The sequence below is a fragment of the Vespula vulgaris genome, chromosome 2 (assembly GCF_905475345.1).
Source record: "Vespula vulgaris chromosome 2, iyVesVulg1.1, whole genome shotgun sequence".
NCBI lineage: Eukaryota > Metazoa > Arthropoda > Insecta > Hymenoptera > Vespidae > Vespula > Vespula vulgaris.
The window spans coordinates 822070-839160 of NC_066587.1; the positions used below are offsets into that span (position 1 = coordinate 822070).

The 17091-nt window shown below is 29.8% G+C and overlaps 2 protein-coding genes across 4 annotated transcripts; both read right to left on the bottom strand.

Annotated features, from left to right (window-relative positions):
- Window positions 1-5376: 5376 nt before the first annotated feature.
- On the bottom strand, window positions 5377-7862 carry LOC127073124 (myosin-2 essential light chain). 3 transcript variants are annotated; one of them, XM_051014227.1, is made up of 4 exons: window positions 7444-7862; window positions 7315-7342; window positions 6295-6600; window positions 5377-6218 (listed from the first exon to the last, which is right to left on the bottom strand). In XM_051014227.1, the coding sequence occupies exons 1-4, from the start codon at window positions 7444-7446 to the stop codon at window positions 6193-6195; spliced, it is 363 nt and encodes a 120-aa protein (XP_050870184.1). In that variant the 5' UTR covers window positions 7447-7862; the 3' UTR covers window positions 5377-6192. The 3 variants fall into 3 exon arrangements, with proteins under 3 accessions (XP_050870184.1, XP_050870182.1, XP_050870185.1); XM_051014225.1 differs by having other exon boundaries at window positions 5377-6196; window positions 7444-7843; XM_051014228.1 differs by lacking the exons at window positions 7315-7342; window positions 7444-7862 and adding an exon at window positions 6740-7307 and having other exon boundaries at window positions 5377-6196.
- Window positions 7863-8019: 157 nt separating this feature from the next.
- On the bottom strand, window positions 8020-17000 carry LOC127073117 (WD repeat, SAM and U-box domain-containing protein 1-like). Its single transcript, XM_051014214.1, has 18 exons — window positions 16764-17000; window positions 14111-14248; window positions 13742-13913; window positions 13303-13448; window positions 12961-13187; window positions 12640-12878; window positions 12467-12557; window positions 12252-12361; window positions 12043-12185; window positions 11754-11943; window positions 11528-11673; window positions 11204-11412; window positions 10844-11115; window positions 10654-10744; window positions 10447-10541; window positions 10209-10370; window positions 9959-10103; window positions 8020-9881 (listed from the first exon to the last, which is right to left on the bottom strand). Exons 2-18 carry the CDS (start codon window positions 14218-14220, stop codon window positions 9721-9723), a joined length of 2709 nt encoding a protein of 902 aa, XP_050870171.1. The 5' UTR covers window positions 14221-14248; window positions 16764-17000; the 3' UTR covers window positions 8020-9720.
- Window positions 17001-17091: the final 91 nt, after the last annotated feature.

The window sequence follows — 17091 nt, forward strand, 5'->3', positions numbered from 1 at the left end:
AAATAGATCGGTGAACATCGTCGATTTATAAAGATTCCGGGCGATACGTGTATATACATATGTTAAAAACACTACTTGTATCGTTGCTTTTAACGCAAACGTCATTAAAAATGGGCATCGAGCCAAACGTATAATCCTATCTCTGAGTATGTGTGTGTGTATACGTATGTATGTATGTATGTATGTGTTCTACGCGCACGCCATATGTATTTACGTGGAATTAAAGTCGAGGAGAAATAAATGTACGAAGATGACGTTTCTTCCTTCACGAATTCAGCCAAAATCTTTTAGCAATCCCCAGACAAAATGCTAAAAACAGTATTCCTAATTGAAACTACTACGTTGTATAATTCTGTCTTCGCCATTATGTTCTCTCTCTCTCTCTCTCTCTCTCTCTCTCTCTCCCTCTCTCGCTCTCACTCTCACTCTCGCTCTCTTAATCTAAGACGAACGACTGAAAAATCATTACAAATATAGTTTACTAATTGATAATCGAGCAACGTAAACAAAAGATACATAAACATATATAAAATCAATTTACTTATTATAAAAGTTATCGGTATGTCGATAAACATCGCGGGTCACGACGATTGTATACATATTATTTATCTGAAATATATATCACTACGGAATTCGAAGTTCGCGTTGTATATTTAGACGCACAAATACGTAAGTACGTACGTACGTACGTATACAACTACATTACTGAAAAGCGGATCCGACCACGTTGCCTTTTATTTTTGGAAATAATGATAATATCGAAAGGAGAAAAGTCATCGATAAGGTGTCATAAAAAAATATTAATTTTTATATAACGATGACTAAACGAAAATAAAAATTGTTTTCGTATTGACTCGGTTCTCGCGAAAATATGAAACAAAGTAGGGAAAAAAGAAAAAAAAAAACAAAAAATATATATAAAAAAAAATAATAATAAGAAAAGAAGAAAAACAACAGCAGATTGATAAGCGACTACGACTGTTATCGAAATGTGCATATGTGCACACAATGCATGTAACAAATACATACAAATCGTAAATGCAAGTAACAGGTACATACGTGGGTATCACTTTCGTCTACGAATGTTTTTTTTTTTTCTTTTTTGTTTACGAGCATATGATTCTCGACTGTCAAGTCACGCGATAATAAAAGTGAATCAGCTTAAATTGTCAACGGTCGGTAATATTCCACAGTATTTAGTAGATGTATCTTTATTGTGATAAGCACGGATGATGCAAGATAAAGATAACGATGCAAACAGTTGTCTTATATTCTCACGTGTGCATCCGTATATACATATATACGTGCATACAAATGCACGTATGTATATATTTGTTCGAACAAAACCTTTTAATGTCTTTGATCGAATAAATTCAACTAGCTTAATGAACGAAGACAATAGGGATTATATAAGTGTTTACTGCGAGAACTACCATCCTTTCCTCTCTCTCTCTCTCTCTCTCTCTCTCTCTCTCTCTCTCTCACTCACACACACACACACTCTCTCTCTCTCTCTCTCTCTCTCTCTCTCTCTCTCTCTCTCTCTCTCTCTCTCTCTCTCTCTCTTACTAAAGATCGGGAACCGTTATTCTTAGAAAATATTTAATGCATCATTCGCCAATAAAAATATCGACGAGAAACATACAAGTTTCCACAATGTTGTATTTTTAATGTATTCGATAGATCGATACATCTATTTGATCTCAATATTATTCTAACTAGTCGGAATATATTTTAAATAGAAAACTATAAACAGCGCCATCTTATTTCTTTTCATTTTTATACCATCTTTTTTAGTACACTTATATATATATATATATATATATATATATATATATATATATATGTATGTATGTATGTATGTATACATAAATAAATACGTCAGAGTAACTTACTGTCGATAATTATAAAGCTATCAAGTTATTCCATAAATGTATCTCTTATTTTTATACTTGAATTATATATAAATTATATATAGTAATGTCGATCGCGTGGCGAGTAACGTATCGTATAAAAGAATATACCTTTTTGAGGTTAAACGTAGTGTAAATGGCATCGTCTTCTTTCAAAGAATTTTGTTTTATTTTATTTTATTTTATTTTATTCTTGATAATAGTCTTCATACTATATACATATATATATATATATATATATATATATATATATATATATAATACTACTTTCAATGTTAAATAAGAAATTATTAAAAATAATTGCAAATTTAATTTTCTTATCAAACGGACTTATCACGAATATAAAGTATCTTCGAAAGAAAGACAAAGTGCTTTTGTTTATTTTTATTTTTCATTTATTTAGATTCCTTTAATTAGATTAAAAAAGAATATAAATCGAATTAGGTCTTATAAAAATTTTATTTTATTTTATTTTATTTTATTCTTCTCTCAATTATGGTTTTACTATATATATATATATACACTTGATTATTTTTGATGTTAAAAAAAAAATATATATATATACATGAAAAATGATAATAAATAATATTTAATTAAACAGATTTATTACGAATATAAAGTGATTTTTATTTAGAGAAAGAGATAAAAAAAGAGAAAAAAAGAGAAGAGATGTGTATCATCACGAGATAGGAAATTTCCAAAGCTTAGAATGTCACCGAATGAGGACTTTGTCGTCATCGAATAAACACAGAAAGAAGAACGCGAATACGTGCGTGAGCAGAGACACGTATGCCGATAGATATTGTGTTAAAAAGAAAAACGAAATTGCCGCTGCACCTAACGGAATATTCGTACATCAGATCTCAGAACCGGTTTACCATCAGCAGGCAAACGCTTTTGTTTCGATCGAAACTTCGACGTACTATTATAGCAAGTAGTATTAACAGTTTTCTTCGACAAATTATTTATACAATCAATTGAGAGAGGAAACAATTTTAAAAAGAAAAAAGTAATGTGTGTGTGTGTGTGTGCATTATATATAAGTATGATGAAATAAAATAAGGTTAATTTTTTCGTAGTAATCAATTGCGTATATATTTTTCATTATGTGTCTGTGTGTGTGTGTGTACATATATATATAATATGATATGTATAATTTATATAATACTAATTTATATAAATAATACGATCATATATATATATATATATATAATATATTAAATAGGATCACACGCATATACACAATTTTTTTTTAACAATGAGATTTATATATTTATTATATTTAAATTTATATATTATTATAGATTTATATTTTTACTCATATTTTTATTATATATATATATATATATAATAAAAAATATAATATGTAGCACATAAAAAAAAAATTGACCTACTTTTACTTCGTCATAATAAACTCGATTAATTCCTTTGTTCTAAGCCATACAAATGTCTTATTCGACATTTTTAAGATCGTGTCTAGTTATATTAATTCTTTGTGCGATGAATGTTAGATAACACTAAAGGCGGAAGTCCATATAAACAATTAACAGATTATACGTATCACATGCCACATACACCAACGCGTTTTATATATTATTATTATTATTAGTATTATTGATAATCATGTGACATAGTACTCATAAATAAAACGATAGGATTTATAGGAAACCGATGAAGACCAATTTTCTTTCAGTGTCACGCATATAAACGTACGTGATGTATATATACAAGACCATATATAAACATGCCAGTAATTCGATAAAATCGAACAACAATCAAAATTTATCCGGCACTCAGGATTGTTTTCTTTTTTTTTTGTTTTCGTTCAATCTTCAGCTTTGATCGTTTATAAATATAAGTTATGGAATGTCCGATATCAACGAAATCGATAAAATTTATAACATATAATAAGATACGAGAACGATTTCAAACGTGGTTATTTCTATTATCAAAGTTTTTCAAGTTATGCGTGAAAAGGAAACATGTTTTTCTAAAAACATTTATACATTTCCGTGATCTCTCTCTCTCTCTCTTTCTCTCTCTTCTTTCTCTTTTTCCCTCTCTTCGTTGTTAAATTCGTTTCGAACAACGTAACCAATGATAAGGAAAATTATCGGTGTGTTTTCAATAACATTTAATTAATTAATTATAGTGTTATATTGTATAAGTAAACGATTACCACGATTATCTCTTGTATTTTATTGATATATTTTTTCATTATAAAAAAAAAAAAAAAAAAAAAAAAAAAACAAAAAAAAATATCTATGACTTTTAGGTCATAAGAGATAAAAAGAAAGAAAGAAAGAAAAAAAGAAAAGATAAAAATATTAGAAAAATCTAATCGAAGAGGTAGCAGAGATTACTCGGAATCATTTCTGATATCGTTAAAAATGTTGGAAACAATAAATTGGGATAGTAGTATTATCGTTTAATTATATAAATGTAATCGTGTAATCTAAGAATTTTCTCGCGTTTTATTTTATACGCATATATATATATTTTTTTCTTTTCTTTTTTTGTTATAAATACTTTTATTTTTTATTTATTTATTGTTTTATTTTTCTCCTAAGCGAGTGTCTAATTATATATGGTCAAGTTCATTTAATCGTTTGTTCGCAAGAAAGATAAGTCTTATTGTAATCCTGGAGCAAAAGTAAAGACGAGCAAAAGTACGTAACGATGTTTAGAAAAGAAAAAAAGAAAAGAGAAAAGAAAATAAAATGACAAAAAAAAAATAAATAAAAGAAAGAAAGAATATAGAAATTGAGATATGTGTAAGATATATAAGATGGCGTCTGAACACGAGAGAGCAAAGACAAAAATGGCGCAGTAACGCGCTCACCTCATTTCAACTTACCAATTACTCGAAACTAAACTCGGCATTATTACACCTTTTTTACTACTTTCACAATGACTTAATAATAGGCTGGAACTAATACTCATACTTCTTTCTTCGTATAATTTTGACGGTTTTTAAATCTACTTCACACGGGGAAATGTCCGCTTATTCAGCGACGCAAAGTAGGATATTCCTATGAGAGGCACAAGTTTTCTACTCGCGCTTGACGAACAGAACATCCGCTCGGACGTACGAAACGTTACTGGAACAACCGTCGTTCTCGACGTTGTTCCATATTGTACTGTCGCGTCGCGTTTTCGGCCTTGACGCTCGTGACGTCACTAACGTGTCAGCGAATGAAAGTCGTGGAAAATATTTCTTGAAAGCGCTTGCGCACTTAGTCGAGAAAGAAAGAGGGATTGAGTGGGAAAGAGAGGGAGAAAGAGAGAGAGAGAGAGAGAGAGAGAGAGAGAGAGAGAGAGAGAGAGAGAGACAATCTTTTTCCCTTATATTTTCTCTATTAGTCAGATTTATTACTGCGTGACCGCTACGAAAGATTCGATCATAATCGTTGACTTTAATCGGTTTATTTCACTAAGGACGGACGTTATAACGCTAAAGTAATTATAGAGTAAATTTATTTATTTCTTTATATCTTAACATACAGCGTTTTATTTATTTATTTATTTTTTTTTGCCTTTTCTTTTTGTTTTGTCTCTTTTTTTTGTTTCGTTTTTTATAGCTTTTAAGAAAATAAAAATTACATTAGATATAATAAATAAATATAAAATGACAATTTTATTCTTCTTTCCGTTTTTCTTTTTCTTCTTCCTTTTTGTTTATTCTCATATTTATGTAACAGTGGCACATGGATTTTTATAGCGAGCTAATAAATGCAAGTGAAGAAATCGTATTCTCTTTTCCGTATCAATGGCTCAGAATCAAAGGAATTTGATGAAAAATTCAATGTAACTTTATGAAATTATAAAGGAAACTTCAAATTCTTATAATTGTTTGTTCACACGATCTACAGTTTGTATTCCTCTCAATACAGATATCACTAAATGCTCGTAAATTGGAGTAGGTCAAGGCACGATGCGCTAGATCTTCATTTATCTCTACCATTTGTTAACTAATGTTTAATCTTATATAAAATGGTTAGTTTTCTCCCCATGATATATAACAAAATAGGTGATACGTAGCATTGGTTTCTTTAAAGAGAAATTTTTATACGCATACGCTATGATATGAAGATTTTCAAAAGTAAAAGTTTGAATAGACTCGAGGACTATAAAAATTAAATGTTAATAACTTCATGTACAAAACTAAGTAACTATTTATCCGCACATCACTTGACGGACAAAATCTTCATAATTAATGTTACCCTGTGAGTCCTCGTGGCCCGCTAGTAACGTTTCTACCTCTTCGTCGCTTAGTTTTTCACCTGCAGGGTAAGATGTAGATACCTGTTACATCCGCTTTTTGTAAAAAGCTGAGAATATTACTAAGAGTATCGCAAATTATAAGTAATTCCTTAATTACCCAATGTTGTTAGAAGATGTCTCAATTCGGCAGACGAGATATAACCATTCCCATCCTTGTCAAAATGACGTAATCCTTCGATAAAATCATCAGCCGTGTCAGATGTGCGGGATTTACTAATGGCTTGATAAATTGGTAAAAATACTTCAAAGCTAATTCGTTCATCCGGTTTGTGCTGGTGAGTGAATTTTTTTACATCCGATTCTGTAGGGTTTTGTCCAAGTGCACGCAGTGCATCTCCAATTTGAGCCACATGAATTTTTCCATCCCCACGGCTATCGAAGAGCTGAAATGCTTCCTGAAACTCTAAGATAAGTTGAGGGTATCTCATTATCTCTATAAAATAACAAAGATTATCGTCCTAACGATTTATACGTTCTCATGCGAACGACGAAAGGAATACCCAAACTATAAAACACTTTCGGATAATATAAAAACGAATTACCCTCCATAGATGACATCATCCTATTAGTCAATTCCTGATAACTGTATCCATACATCCTGCTTAATAAAACTGAACGTAACGTATCGTGAAACTCGCAATTGCTATAGAAAGATTCGATTATATCCAACGTTCTACTTGCTATCACTAGTATACGTCAATCGTTGTCATTTTAAAACAAATTGAAAAAATCAAAACTAATCGAATAGAAAGAAGAATCGGTTTCTTCTGTTACTTCTAACGATACTGATCGTATCAACTTTATCCCAAAGAGAAAGTCAAAGAGAAAGAGAAAGAAAGTAACGTTGACACCGAGACAAGAGACGTTCGAACGAGATTAAATCCGCGAACAAAGTGGGTAAAAGTGCGAACGCTTTGGCAGAATGATCTTTTAACGATGGGTCGCCTCTCGCTTTCAAAGATAGAACCATAAAAGGTAGTCCTCGATACGAGTAGCCCGTGGCAAGCGGGGTGTGTCTAAAAAGGCAAGGATACTCTTGACCTGAATTAAAGATCGAGAAAAAAGCGAGTACCCCTCTTTAATCTCTCTACTTGTTCGGGATACACCGTTCACTTACCTGCCAGCTGATCCTCCGAGTAAGATGCCTGAGAACACAGAAACGACACGTTCAAAGTTTAGATTTGCTTAGTGTGATTTTTACATCAACGACTAACTCACCAAAATTTTCTAGATAAATACGACTTACCATTTTTTAATATGTGTCTGTGTATCTCTGCGTGTGTGTACGTGTACGTATATCTGTATATATATATATATATCTGTCTTTTTTTTTTCTTATTATTTCTAACACTCGCGTTATAATACGTAGAGAGCGATGTTCACACGTATTCAGTCAACAGGCGGTGCCGAACTTTGCTTCTTTTCGATCGTCTCTCTATATGCAGCAGCGTCACGTATGGTGACGTAGTCGCTCTACCCACAAAACGGAAGTGACTCACGACGTTCAAATCTTTTTTTTTTTTTTTTTGCTAATCTCTTTTCTTTTTTCCCCTCTATCTCTCACGAAAATAATATCCTTCTAACGTGATCTTCGACGGACGAGTTAAGATCGTTATTTATTTTAACGATTTATCACGATTTTTTTACGTTCTTGATAAAAATTGTTCGTTTCGTTTAACCTTCTTTACGACAATTACGTATAAATCGAACAATTGAATATAGCGCCATCTGTCGGTGACAAGTTGAATTAGGATTTTATAGGACGTATGGCGGTTCTTTCGAATATCCTCTTTCTTTTTTTCTAATATTTAATTTTGAGAAGAATATTATCAATTAAATTTGTTGGTGGAAATTTTGGTATTTATTAGTGATAACTGTACAATGAGCACGCCGTAGTAATAACATAATATCGTAACATTAACAAAGCTCGATTGTACATAATTATATATGTATATGTATGTATATCAATAAAATTAACAATTTATACTATTTTATCGCAAACATATTCTTTGATTATATCTTTTTTAAACAACAATCCAAACCAATTCATATATTTTATCACAGAAATATACATACAAATTTATATATATATATTTTTTAATTTTCAAATATGTTTAATTGAATCATTTTAAATATGTGTGTAAGTATATAATGTATGTATATAGCGTATGTATGTGTGTATGTATGTATATGTGTATGTATGTAGTGTATGTATGTATGTACAAGTCAAATACGTAACTACTATCATCTTTAACATTTAAATAAGAAACAAAATATATGAAAACTAGAAAGTCATTAATAAGTTTATATAATAATACATGGCTCTATATTAGATATGAGTATGCATATCGTTCAGAGATTGCATAAATATCAAAAACGTGACGTTAATTATATACGTTATATAAAAATCGTTTATGTGTGAAGATTTTAGTGAAATTTCTACCAAAACTTTGTTTTCGATAGATTTTCACTTTAAGAAGTCTAAAATTTAACGAATAACATCATCATCATCGTCATTATCATCATCATGTAGTTTCATTTGTGTTTACAACTGCTACAAAATTCTCATCGATTCGATATGTATAATATATACGCTCTCAGAGATAATACAACATATAAGTGCATATACGTTGGTATAATTTTTCTTTTTCTTTTTAATCCACGAAGATTGTCGATAATATTAGTGCGAAATTGTACTATTCCTGTACATCAGGTCACTATATATATATATACCTATATATATATATATATATATATATATATATATATATATATATATGCATGCTATTCGTGACGTGTATCATAGTTTCATAAAATATACATAACATACTCATATTATAATCAACGTTTATAATACGTTCTCATATGTATGTATATTCTATAGTAGTATCATCCTATATTTTATGAGTCTTCAATGATTCTTTTTGTATTTTCATAAATGAAATCCTAAATCATTTAGATAATGTTTTCTTCTATGATACTATACATAATGAAGTATACTGTGGACCATTTCGCTCTTATTAATTGTGTAATAAAATTTCCGTATATGTGTATATATATATATATATATATATGCACACACCCACACAGAAGATGTAATCATAATTATTATGTTTGATTTTTCTATATCTTCATATCTTTTGTTTTTCAATAATATTTCAATAAAATACGTTTAACGTATTTCATAATAACAATATAAAAATACAAATATATATCGACATAATTAATAAAAATTAGAATAAATTTACGACAACTGAAAATATTTCAAGACTTGCTTGTTGTGCAATGTTCAAGTAAATGTGCACGTATAATACGATTGGTCCACTCACAGCATATATGATGTAAAATTTACATTATGTGTATCGTATCTTTGTCTCTTAGATCTTATATGTAAGTGCTTTATACCATATATATATATATATATATATATATATATATATATATATATATTCAACTACTAATAAAAGAATTATAATTTATCTTCTCAAAGATCATGACACAACTGATCTATCTTAAAAATATATTATTCTGGTTCGTTACCATGAAGAAGCGTACATATTGCATTTCTCAGATTAATATTTGATGTAAAAGTAGTATCGTGTAATGGTTCATTCGTCATCGGACTTGTATATTTCCCGCACAAAAACCATTCGTTTATGGCTGCTCTCTCGTACGTAAATCCATCTAACGTAAGAATGGTATTAAAATAATATATTACAATAATATTTGATTTCTAATGAAAATTAATAATATCTATATACCTGAACATTGAACCGGTTCTTTCATTATCTCGTGTGTTATAGGACACAAAAATTCATGGGGTATTTCCGTTTCATCCGAAATCTCCATTGCATTAGCGTCCTCTTTTTTTAACCAATACAACTGTCTCTTGAATATTTCGGCCGTCTTTGAAAATCAAGTATATAATATTTAATAATAATGATAAAAAAAAGAAACGAAAAAGATCGTTAAATTTTTATTATCGTTAAATCAAAATGAGAGTTTGTATACCTCCTCGTCGTTCTCAAGATCGAGTTTATTTAATAATTCATAGACCGGAATATTCAACAATTGTCGTCCCGTTAATTTACACGTATGAACTTTCTTCATTAATTTCGATAATCCTATTTCATTCAACCATTTCAAAGTATCGTCGACTCTCCAATCGGCCAACTAAAATTTTCACGATATTAATTTTTTGTAAATTTCAACAGCTTTTCTATTTGACATTTCAGCATTTATATTTTACCTTCTTTCTATTTTGTTTCAAACTATCGATCAATATACTTTGAGACACCAATTGATGAGGTATCCTCCAAACTAGAACGGTCTTGTCTAATGCGCCTAAAAATAGAATGCGATGTTAGTTGTAATTACTCGCCCAATACGTGTATATATATACACGTTTTGTGCAAGACGAGGTAACGTAATATTTGAAAAACAAAACGAAGCAAACCTGTAACGAATAAAGATGTATCTTCGGAAAATGCGCATGACGTTACAAGACTTTCGTGATCTTCGAGAACGTACAAACAAGCTCCGGAAAACTGCGGACATATTTGTTCATTTTTCTTATTACATAGTTCTCATTAATTAATATTCTATTATTAATTAATATTCTAAATAAAAAATGTCAAAACTCTTACGACGCTCCATATACGTGCTGTCCTATCGGTAGCAACACTTCCTAAAATTTCTCCATGAATCGGAGAGAAACGTACGTCCATGACGTTACCACCATGGCCGGCCAACGTTCTTTTTTCTTTGAAGCTAATATTACAGTCGCTCTTTCCAATACCATTTGCGGAATCATCTTCCTCATTAAAAATGGTTAATTGCCATAATTTAACGAGAGAATCGTTTCCACATGTCGCTAATAGGTATGTCTGTTTGTCGTTATTTAAATTGGAGTCACCTCCTAAATAATAAAAGTTCAAATGGATGTGCCAATAGAAAAAATTGTTTCGACGTTTCGTTGAATGCAATCATCGTTTATTAAAACGTACTTGTAGCTCCTATAGAACCAGTTGGACTAAAGTCGCATCCTTGTACACCCAAGTCATGTGCTTCGTCGCAAACCAATAAAGCTAATTCTGTTTTTTCGTTAAGAATATCGAACAATCTCCATGTACCCTCGTTACAAGCTGTTACCAAATAACGCGAGTCGTGGGTAAACGCTATAGATGTAATCGCATCAGCATGTCCTTCGAAAATTCTGTAAAATTTTCTTGAGTCACACGATAGTATCTTTAGTATCTTTGATATCGCGTAGATATGTAATATCCATAAAAGAAATATCGAATCGTTAATTCCTTTTTAAATAGACATACTGTAAGTGTTCCATATTATCCATGTCCCATAATGTCGTTTTTTCATCGTCTCCAGCAGTTGCTATTTTGGTACCATCTGGAGACCAACGACATACGCGAAGTCCTGAACCAGAATTAACGAACGATCCTCTTGCATGTCCACCGTTCTATGAGGATATTCAAGATTAAAGTTATTTTAATGAAATCGATGTGTATTAGTACGAAATAATAGATCTAGTTAGATTACTTCGGTATTCCAAACTATTGTGGTACCATCCAATGAACACGAGGCAAGCATCGTACCGCAAGGACTAAATTCAACGTGATTCACGCTATACTTATGGCCGTCCAAAGGACTGTAAGATTTCTCTTGGAATTTTATATCTTCCTCGTCTTCCTCAGTTTTTTCAATAGCCCATATACGTACCAATTTATCTCTAAATTGATCAATAAACTTCGATTATCCGAAAGGTTCTTTTTTCTTATTTCTTTTTTTTTCTTTCTTTTTTACAAGACATAAACATTCATGAACAAACCCTGAACCAGAAGCTATCAAATCATTCCCATAAAAAGCAACACCATTGACCGCTCCACCATGATCGTCCATCCTCTGAATTAACTTCACTTCGTTTCTAGACGATTCCGCGTTTTGTAATACATCATGCTCGTGCATAGCATTCTAGTAAAATAAATGAATCATCGTGACCTTAACCATCGTGAGTCTATGTCAAACAAGTTTACCTACCTTTCCGCGTTCATTTAATAATAACTTAGGAGCACCATGTCGTATAAGTTCAGAATCGATAGTTAGGTGTCCTGTTAGATCCCACACAATAACCGACTTATCGTTAGAACCTAAAGCATTAGAGAATGACGTTGTGATTGATCGATTCAATTTCGTACATACAGTTTTGGTAAATTAAACATTTTTTTTTTTTTTTTTTATAAATTAAAGATCACCAGTTGCCAGAAGATTTCCATCTCTCGAGAAAGCGCAACACGCGACGTATCTGTTGTGTCTCGCTAAGACGTTACATATTTTTCCTGTACTCTACGATCACACAAATCGAAATAATTTGATGTGTGTACGTGTTGTAGATTGTATTAGATAATCGCTAAATAAACTTACTTACCGTTTCCCAAATTATTGCTGTTTTATCAAGACCACTACTAGCAATGTATAATCCGTTGGAGCTAAATCTTACGCAAGTTAAGGCACTGCTGTGCTTTTCCATTACCCTGTAAAGATTTATAGTGGCAGAATTTGGCTGGGTTTCGACTTTTTCTTGAATCACAATAACTTCCCAAAGTTTTACATTGTGATCATTGCCGCAAGTAACCAATTGATAAACTTTGGTAAATGACTCACTAGCTGTATATTATCAGAGTAATAGGATTTGTTAGTTACAACCGTCTAATATGTTATTTTATAATAAGAAGATATATACTTGTACCTGTTACTTCTTGCGAGATTGAAAAATCACACGACACTACACCAAGATCATGTGCATCGTCTACCGAAGCAAACACGGTTACTGATTGACTATTAGACATGTTAGAATCGATCATTTCGGCAGTGGAGAATAGGTTCATAACGCCAAACGTGCACGTTGTGAGCAACCAGTTTGAGTCAGGTGTAAAACATACTCCTTGCACGGCACTTTCGTGTTTCTGAAATGATCTGGAGAAAAAAGGAAAAAGAAAAAAAAGAAAAAATTATAACGATGGTATTATTGCGTTTGTTATATCAAGAGAAATTATTTACGATCACGAACAGTAACGTAAGAAGATCTTGCCTGATCAAAGTACGATGAATCAAATCCCAAAGACAAATCTGTCCGTTATCTCCGGCTGTAACTAGCAATGTTGAATCCTGTGAAAATCTGCAGGTTCTTATAGATTCTCCGCTAACTTGTACCATCGTGTGTATCTTCGTTCCCGTCTTTAATATAAAATTTAAAAAGATTTTCAATCGTTGTCAGGTAAACTGATCATGAAAATTTATTATCCAAATCGAAATATTTTTTGTTGAAAGTGAAAAGAAAGAAAAAGCTCGATTTTAACATACGAGACAGATCAAAGATTTTTATTTAATATTATATAGGATAATCGATAAAACTTATTCACAGTTCCATTTATTATTGTGTCAACCAGTAATGCTAAAAATATTCTAATATAAAAACCAAAAAGATAATCTAAGGAAAACAAAAATTCAAATATATAAAAATATCCTACCCTTAAATTCCATAGCAACGTAGTACCGTCTATACTAGAAGAAGCTAGCATGGTCGATTGTGGGCTAACTTTGACCGAAGTTACCCCATATTTGTGACCTAAAAGTGGTGAAAAGAAAGCTTCGACGTAGCCCGTACCATTCTGCCATTCCCAAACTCTTACACGTTTATCCCTAATAAATAATAAAAATAATTTATTATTATCTCGTTCTTATTATTATAATTATTATAATTTATAAACAATAATAATTATTATTATTATCATCATCATTATTATTATTATTATTATTATTATTGCTATTATTATTAATACGTTGTATCAGGAATGTATATAAGTTAAAGTATCGATGAAAAGTGGACTATTATTTACCCCGATCCAGTTACCAGGATACAATCGCCAGCAAAATCGACGCTATTTACGTCGCTGGTATGAATCGTTAGAGTTTGTAGAGCTTGTACGTCCTCGATCATGGCAGTCATCTTTATTAATTCGAGACGGGATTCTTACCTTAAATTAAAAATTACATTATTGTTATTATTATCGTAATATCGTTGTTATTATTATAATTATTATTACGTCATACTTCTTATTTTATTTCTCATGTTTTATTTCAAACATTTTTTGACTCCACGACTGTCATGATTATATTTGTTCGTTTATAATTTCGCATCGATGATCATTGAATCATTAATCAATGTATCTCTACGATTTGTCTAGTTGAAATTTATTCGTTATAAGTTCTTTATTAATTTTTAAAATCAATTACACCTATTTCAAAGACAGATATTTTAACGTTCTGATTAGACTTGCAATTTTATGATATGAAAAATAATATATAGTCTTGACGAGTCTTGGAGAAGAGTAATTGACATTTATAAAGTCAGAGTGGAAAAAGAAAATAACTTTTGACCTATCCTGTATCTAATGCCGATTGACGCTTATAACGACGCATTATGATTCTATCAAATAATGTTTCTAACTTCATTATAGCGAGTAAATGTACGTACGTCGTGAATTATTAAAAGAAGAAAAAATCAATTGTCCAACAAGGATACGCGAAATATGTACGAGTTAACTCGTAAAAGATATCAAAATTCTGTCGTATGATGATATTAACGAAATTAACAAAATTTCATTGTGATTTTATTAATGTTTTTTTTTTTTTCATTTTTTCTTCTTCCTTATTTTTTTAAACCTATATTTTCTACATCAACGCAATCATTATTGTAAACAAAATACTTTGGATGGAATACAAATTTTTATTAATTAAAAAAAAGATATATGTATATATATATGTACACATATATTTTTCTGTACAAGCTTTTAGCTAAAAAAAAAAAAAAAAAGAAAAGAAAAATTCTTCAGCTGAAAAGAAAACTGATTCAAATTTTGTGTGTCTTGAAAATTAAAATTTATTATTAGTCCTGTAAAACATTTTTGAGATTTTGAGATTATTAATGATTAGTCTAAAATGATATTGATTATTATATATATATATATATATATATATATATATATATATATATATATTAATGGAATAATTAAAATTCAAAAAAAAAAGAAAGAAAGAAATTCTAATAAAAATATAATAATGTTTCTAACGACCTCTAACCTTAACACATCGAAAGGTTCACGAGTATGTACTTGTATGTCTCAATAATGAATGAGAATGAAATCGACTATCTGTTCTACAGGTGGGAAGCATAATAAAGTATTTCAACTAAAGACTTTCAAAGTCTCGATCCTTATCGTTAATCATTATAAATGAGAATAAAAAAAAAAATAACAATAATAATAACAATAAGAACAACAATCATCGACAATAATAATAATGATAAAGATGATAATGATGACGATGATAATGATGATAATAATGATGATAAAATATGATAATGATGATGATAAAAAATAAAAGTAACAAACAAATACTAGGATTCATTAATGAATGAAAAATCACAATAAATATTTAAAACAAAAAACAAAAACAAATTAATCATATAATATTCTTGATATGATTATTAAATATATATTTCTTATTTATGATTCTTCAATCGATTTCATAAGTTATTGTACATATGAATATTTGTTTAGATATAAATATTTTTGAAAAATTATTTATGTAAAACAATTTATTTTTTATTATTTTATTTTTAATGTTTGATTTAAATCTACATAGCAACTTAAATAACAACATACGCACATTGCGTCTATGATATACCGCTGACGTGTAACATATAATATATCGATCGATCATTACATGTGAATTTCTTTTCTGATTATATACATGTATACAATAATAGGTATATGTGTGTATGTATACACATATATATATATATATATATATATGTAGATCGTAAGTATTATTAATTAAGTGTTAAATAATTAAAATAATAAAAGAAAATTCAAAAAGAAAAAAGAAATATGTCGATATTACACACTTAATTTTTCTACTAAGGAAAAGAAATAATTAATAAAAATATATATATATATATATAAGAACAAGAAATAATAAAAGATGGAGAATATAGGATTTTAGAAAAATTCAACAATAATGTTGCAATAAATCATCGACATTACATGCATGTATGCGTGTGTATAACGTATTATTAAAAATTTCGATATTTTTATAACTAATTATATACTCATCATTTTTTGTTTTTATAACATTAACAATTACAAAATCTTTTATGTCTATCGCGGAAAAATGTAACCAATATTTTAGAAAACCTTTGACTACGTTAGTCGAAACAAATCTTTAATCCTATATTACCGATCAAATTTTCAAGAAAGAGATGAAATAGATCAAATAAAAAATAATACAAAAGAAACAGAAAGAGAGGAAAATAAAAAATTAATAATAATCCAGTAATAATAATAATAATAATAATAATAACAACAATAACAACAACAATAATAATAATAATGATGATGATAAAAAAAATCACGAAAGAGCTATTCGATGAATTAAACATTTTTAACATATATAAATATGTATATATATAAATAAATATTTTTTACTCACAGATAGAAAAGGCACATGTTGCAGACACTAGAGAGAGAAAGAGAGAAATAATTCGTTGCTCGATCAATGAACTTTTATGATGTCCATCGTTACAAATCGGATTTTACATTGCTTTCTAGACGATGATAGTATTCTAGAATTTATTGGAACCAACCAAAAAATTTATCCGGACGATGAACACTCAAAAAAAACAGGATACCCCGAAGAGGGCACCTGTCACAATGAAGTTATAACGTTAAACGCATGTCCACATCGGACCGAACCAGATCGATAATACAGAGGAGGAAATAGTAGTGGAATAGCTTCAGCTATATTTCTTTTTTTCAAT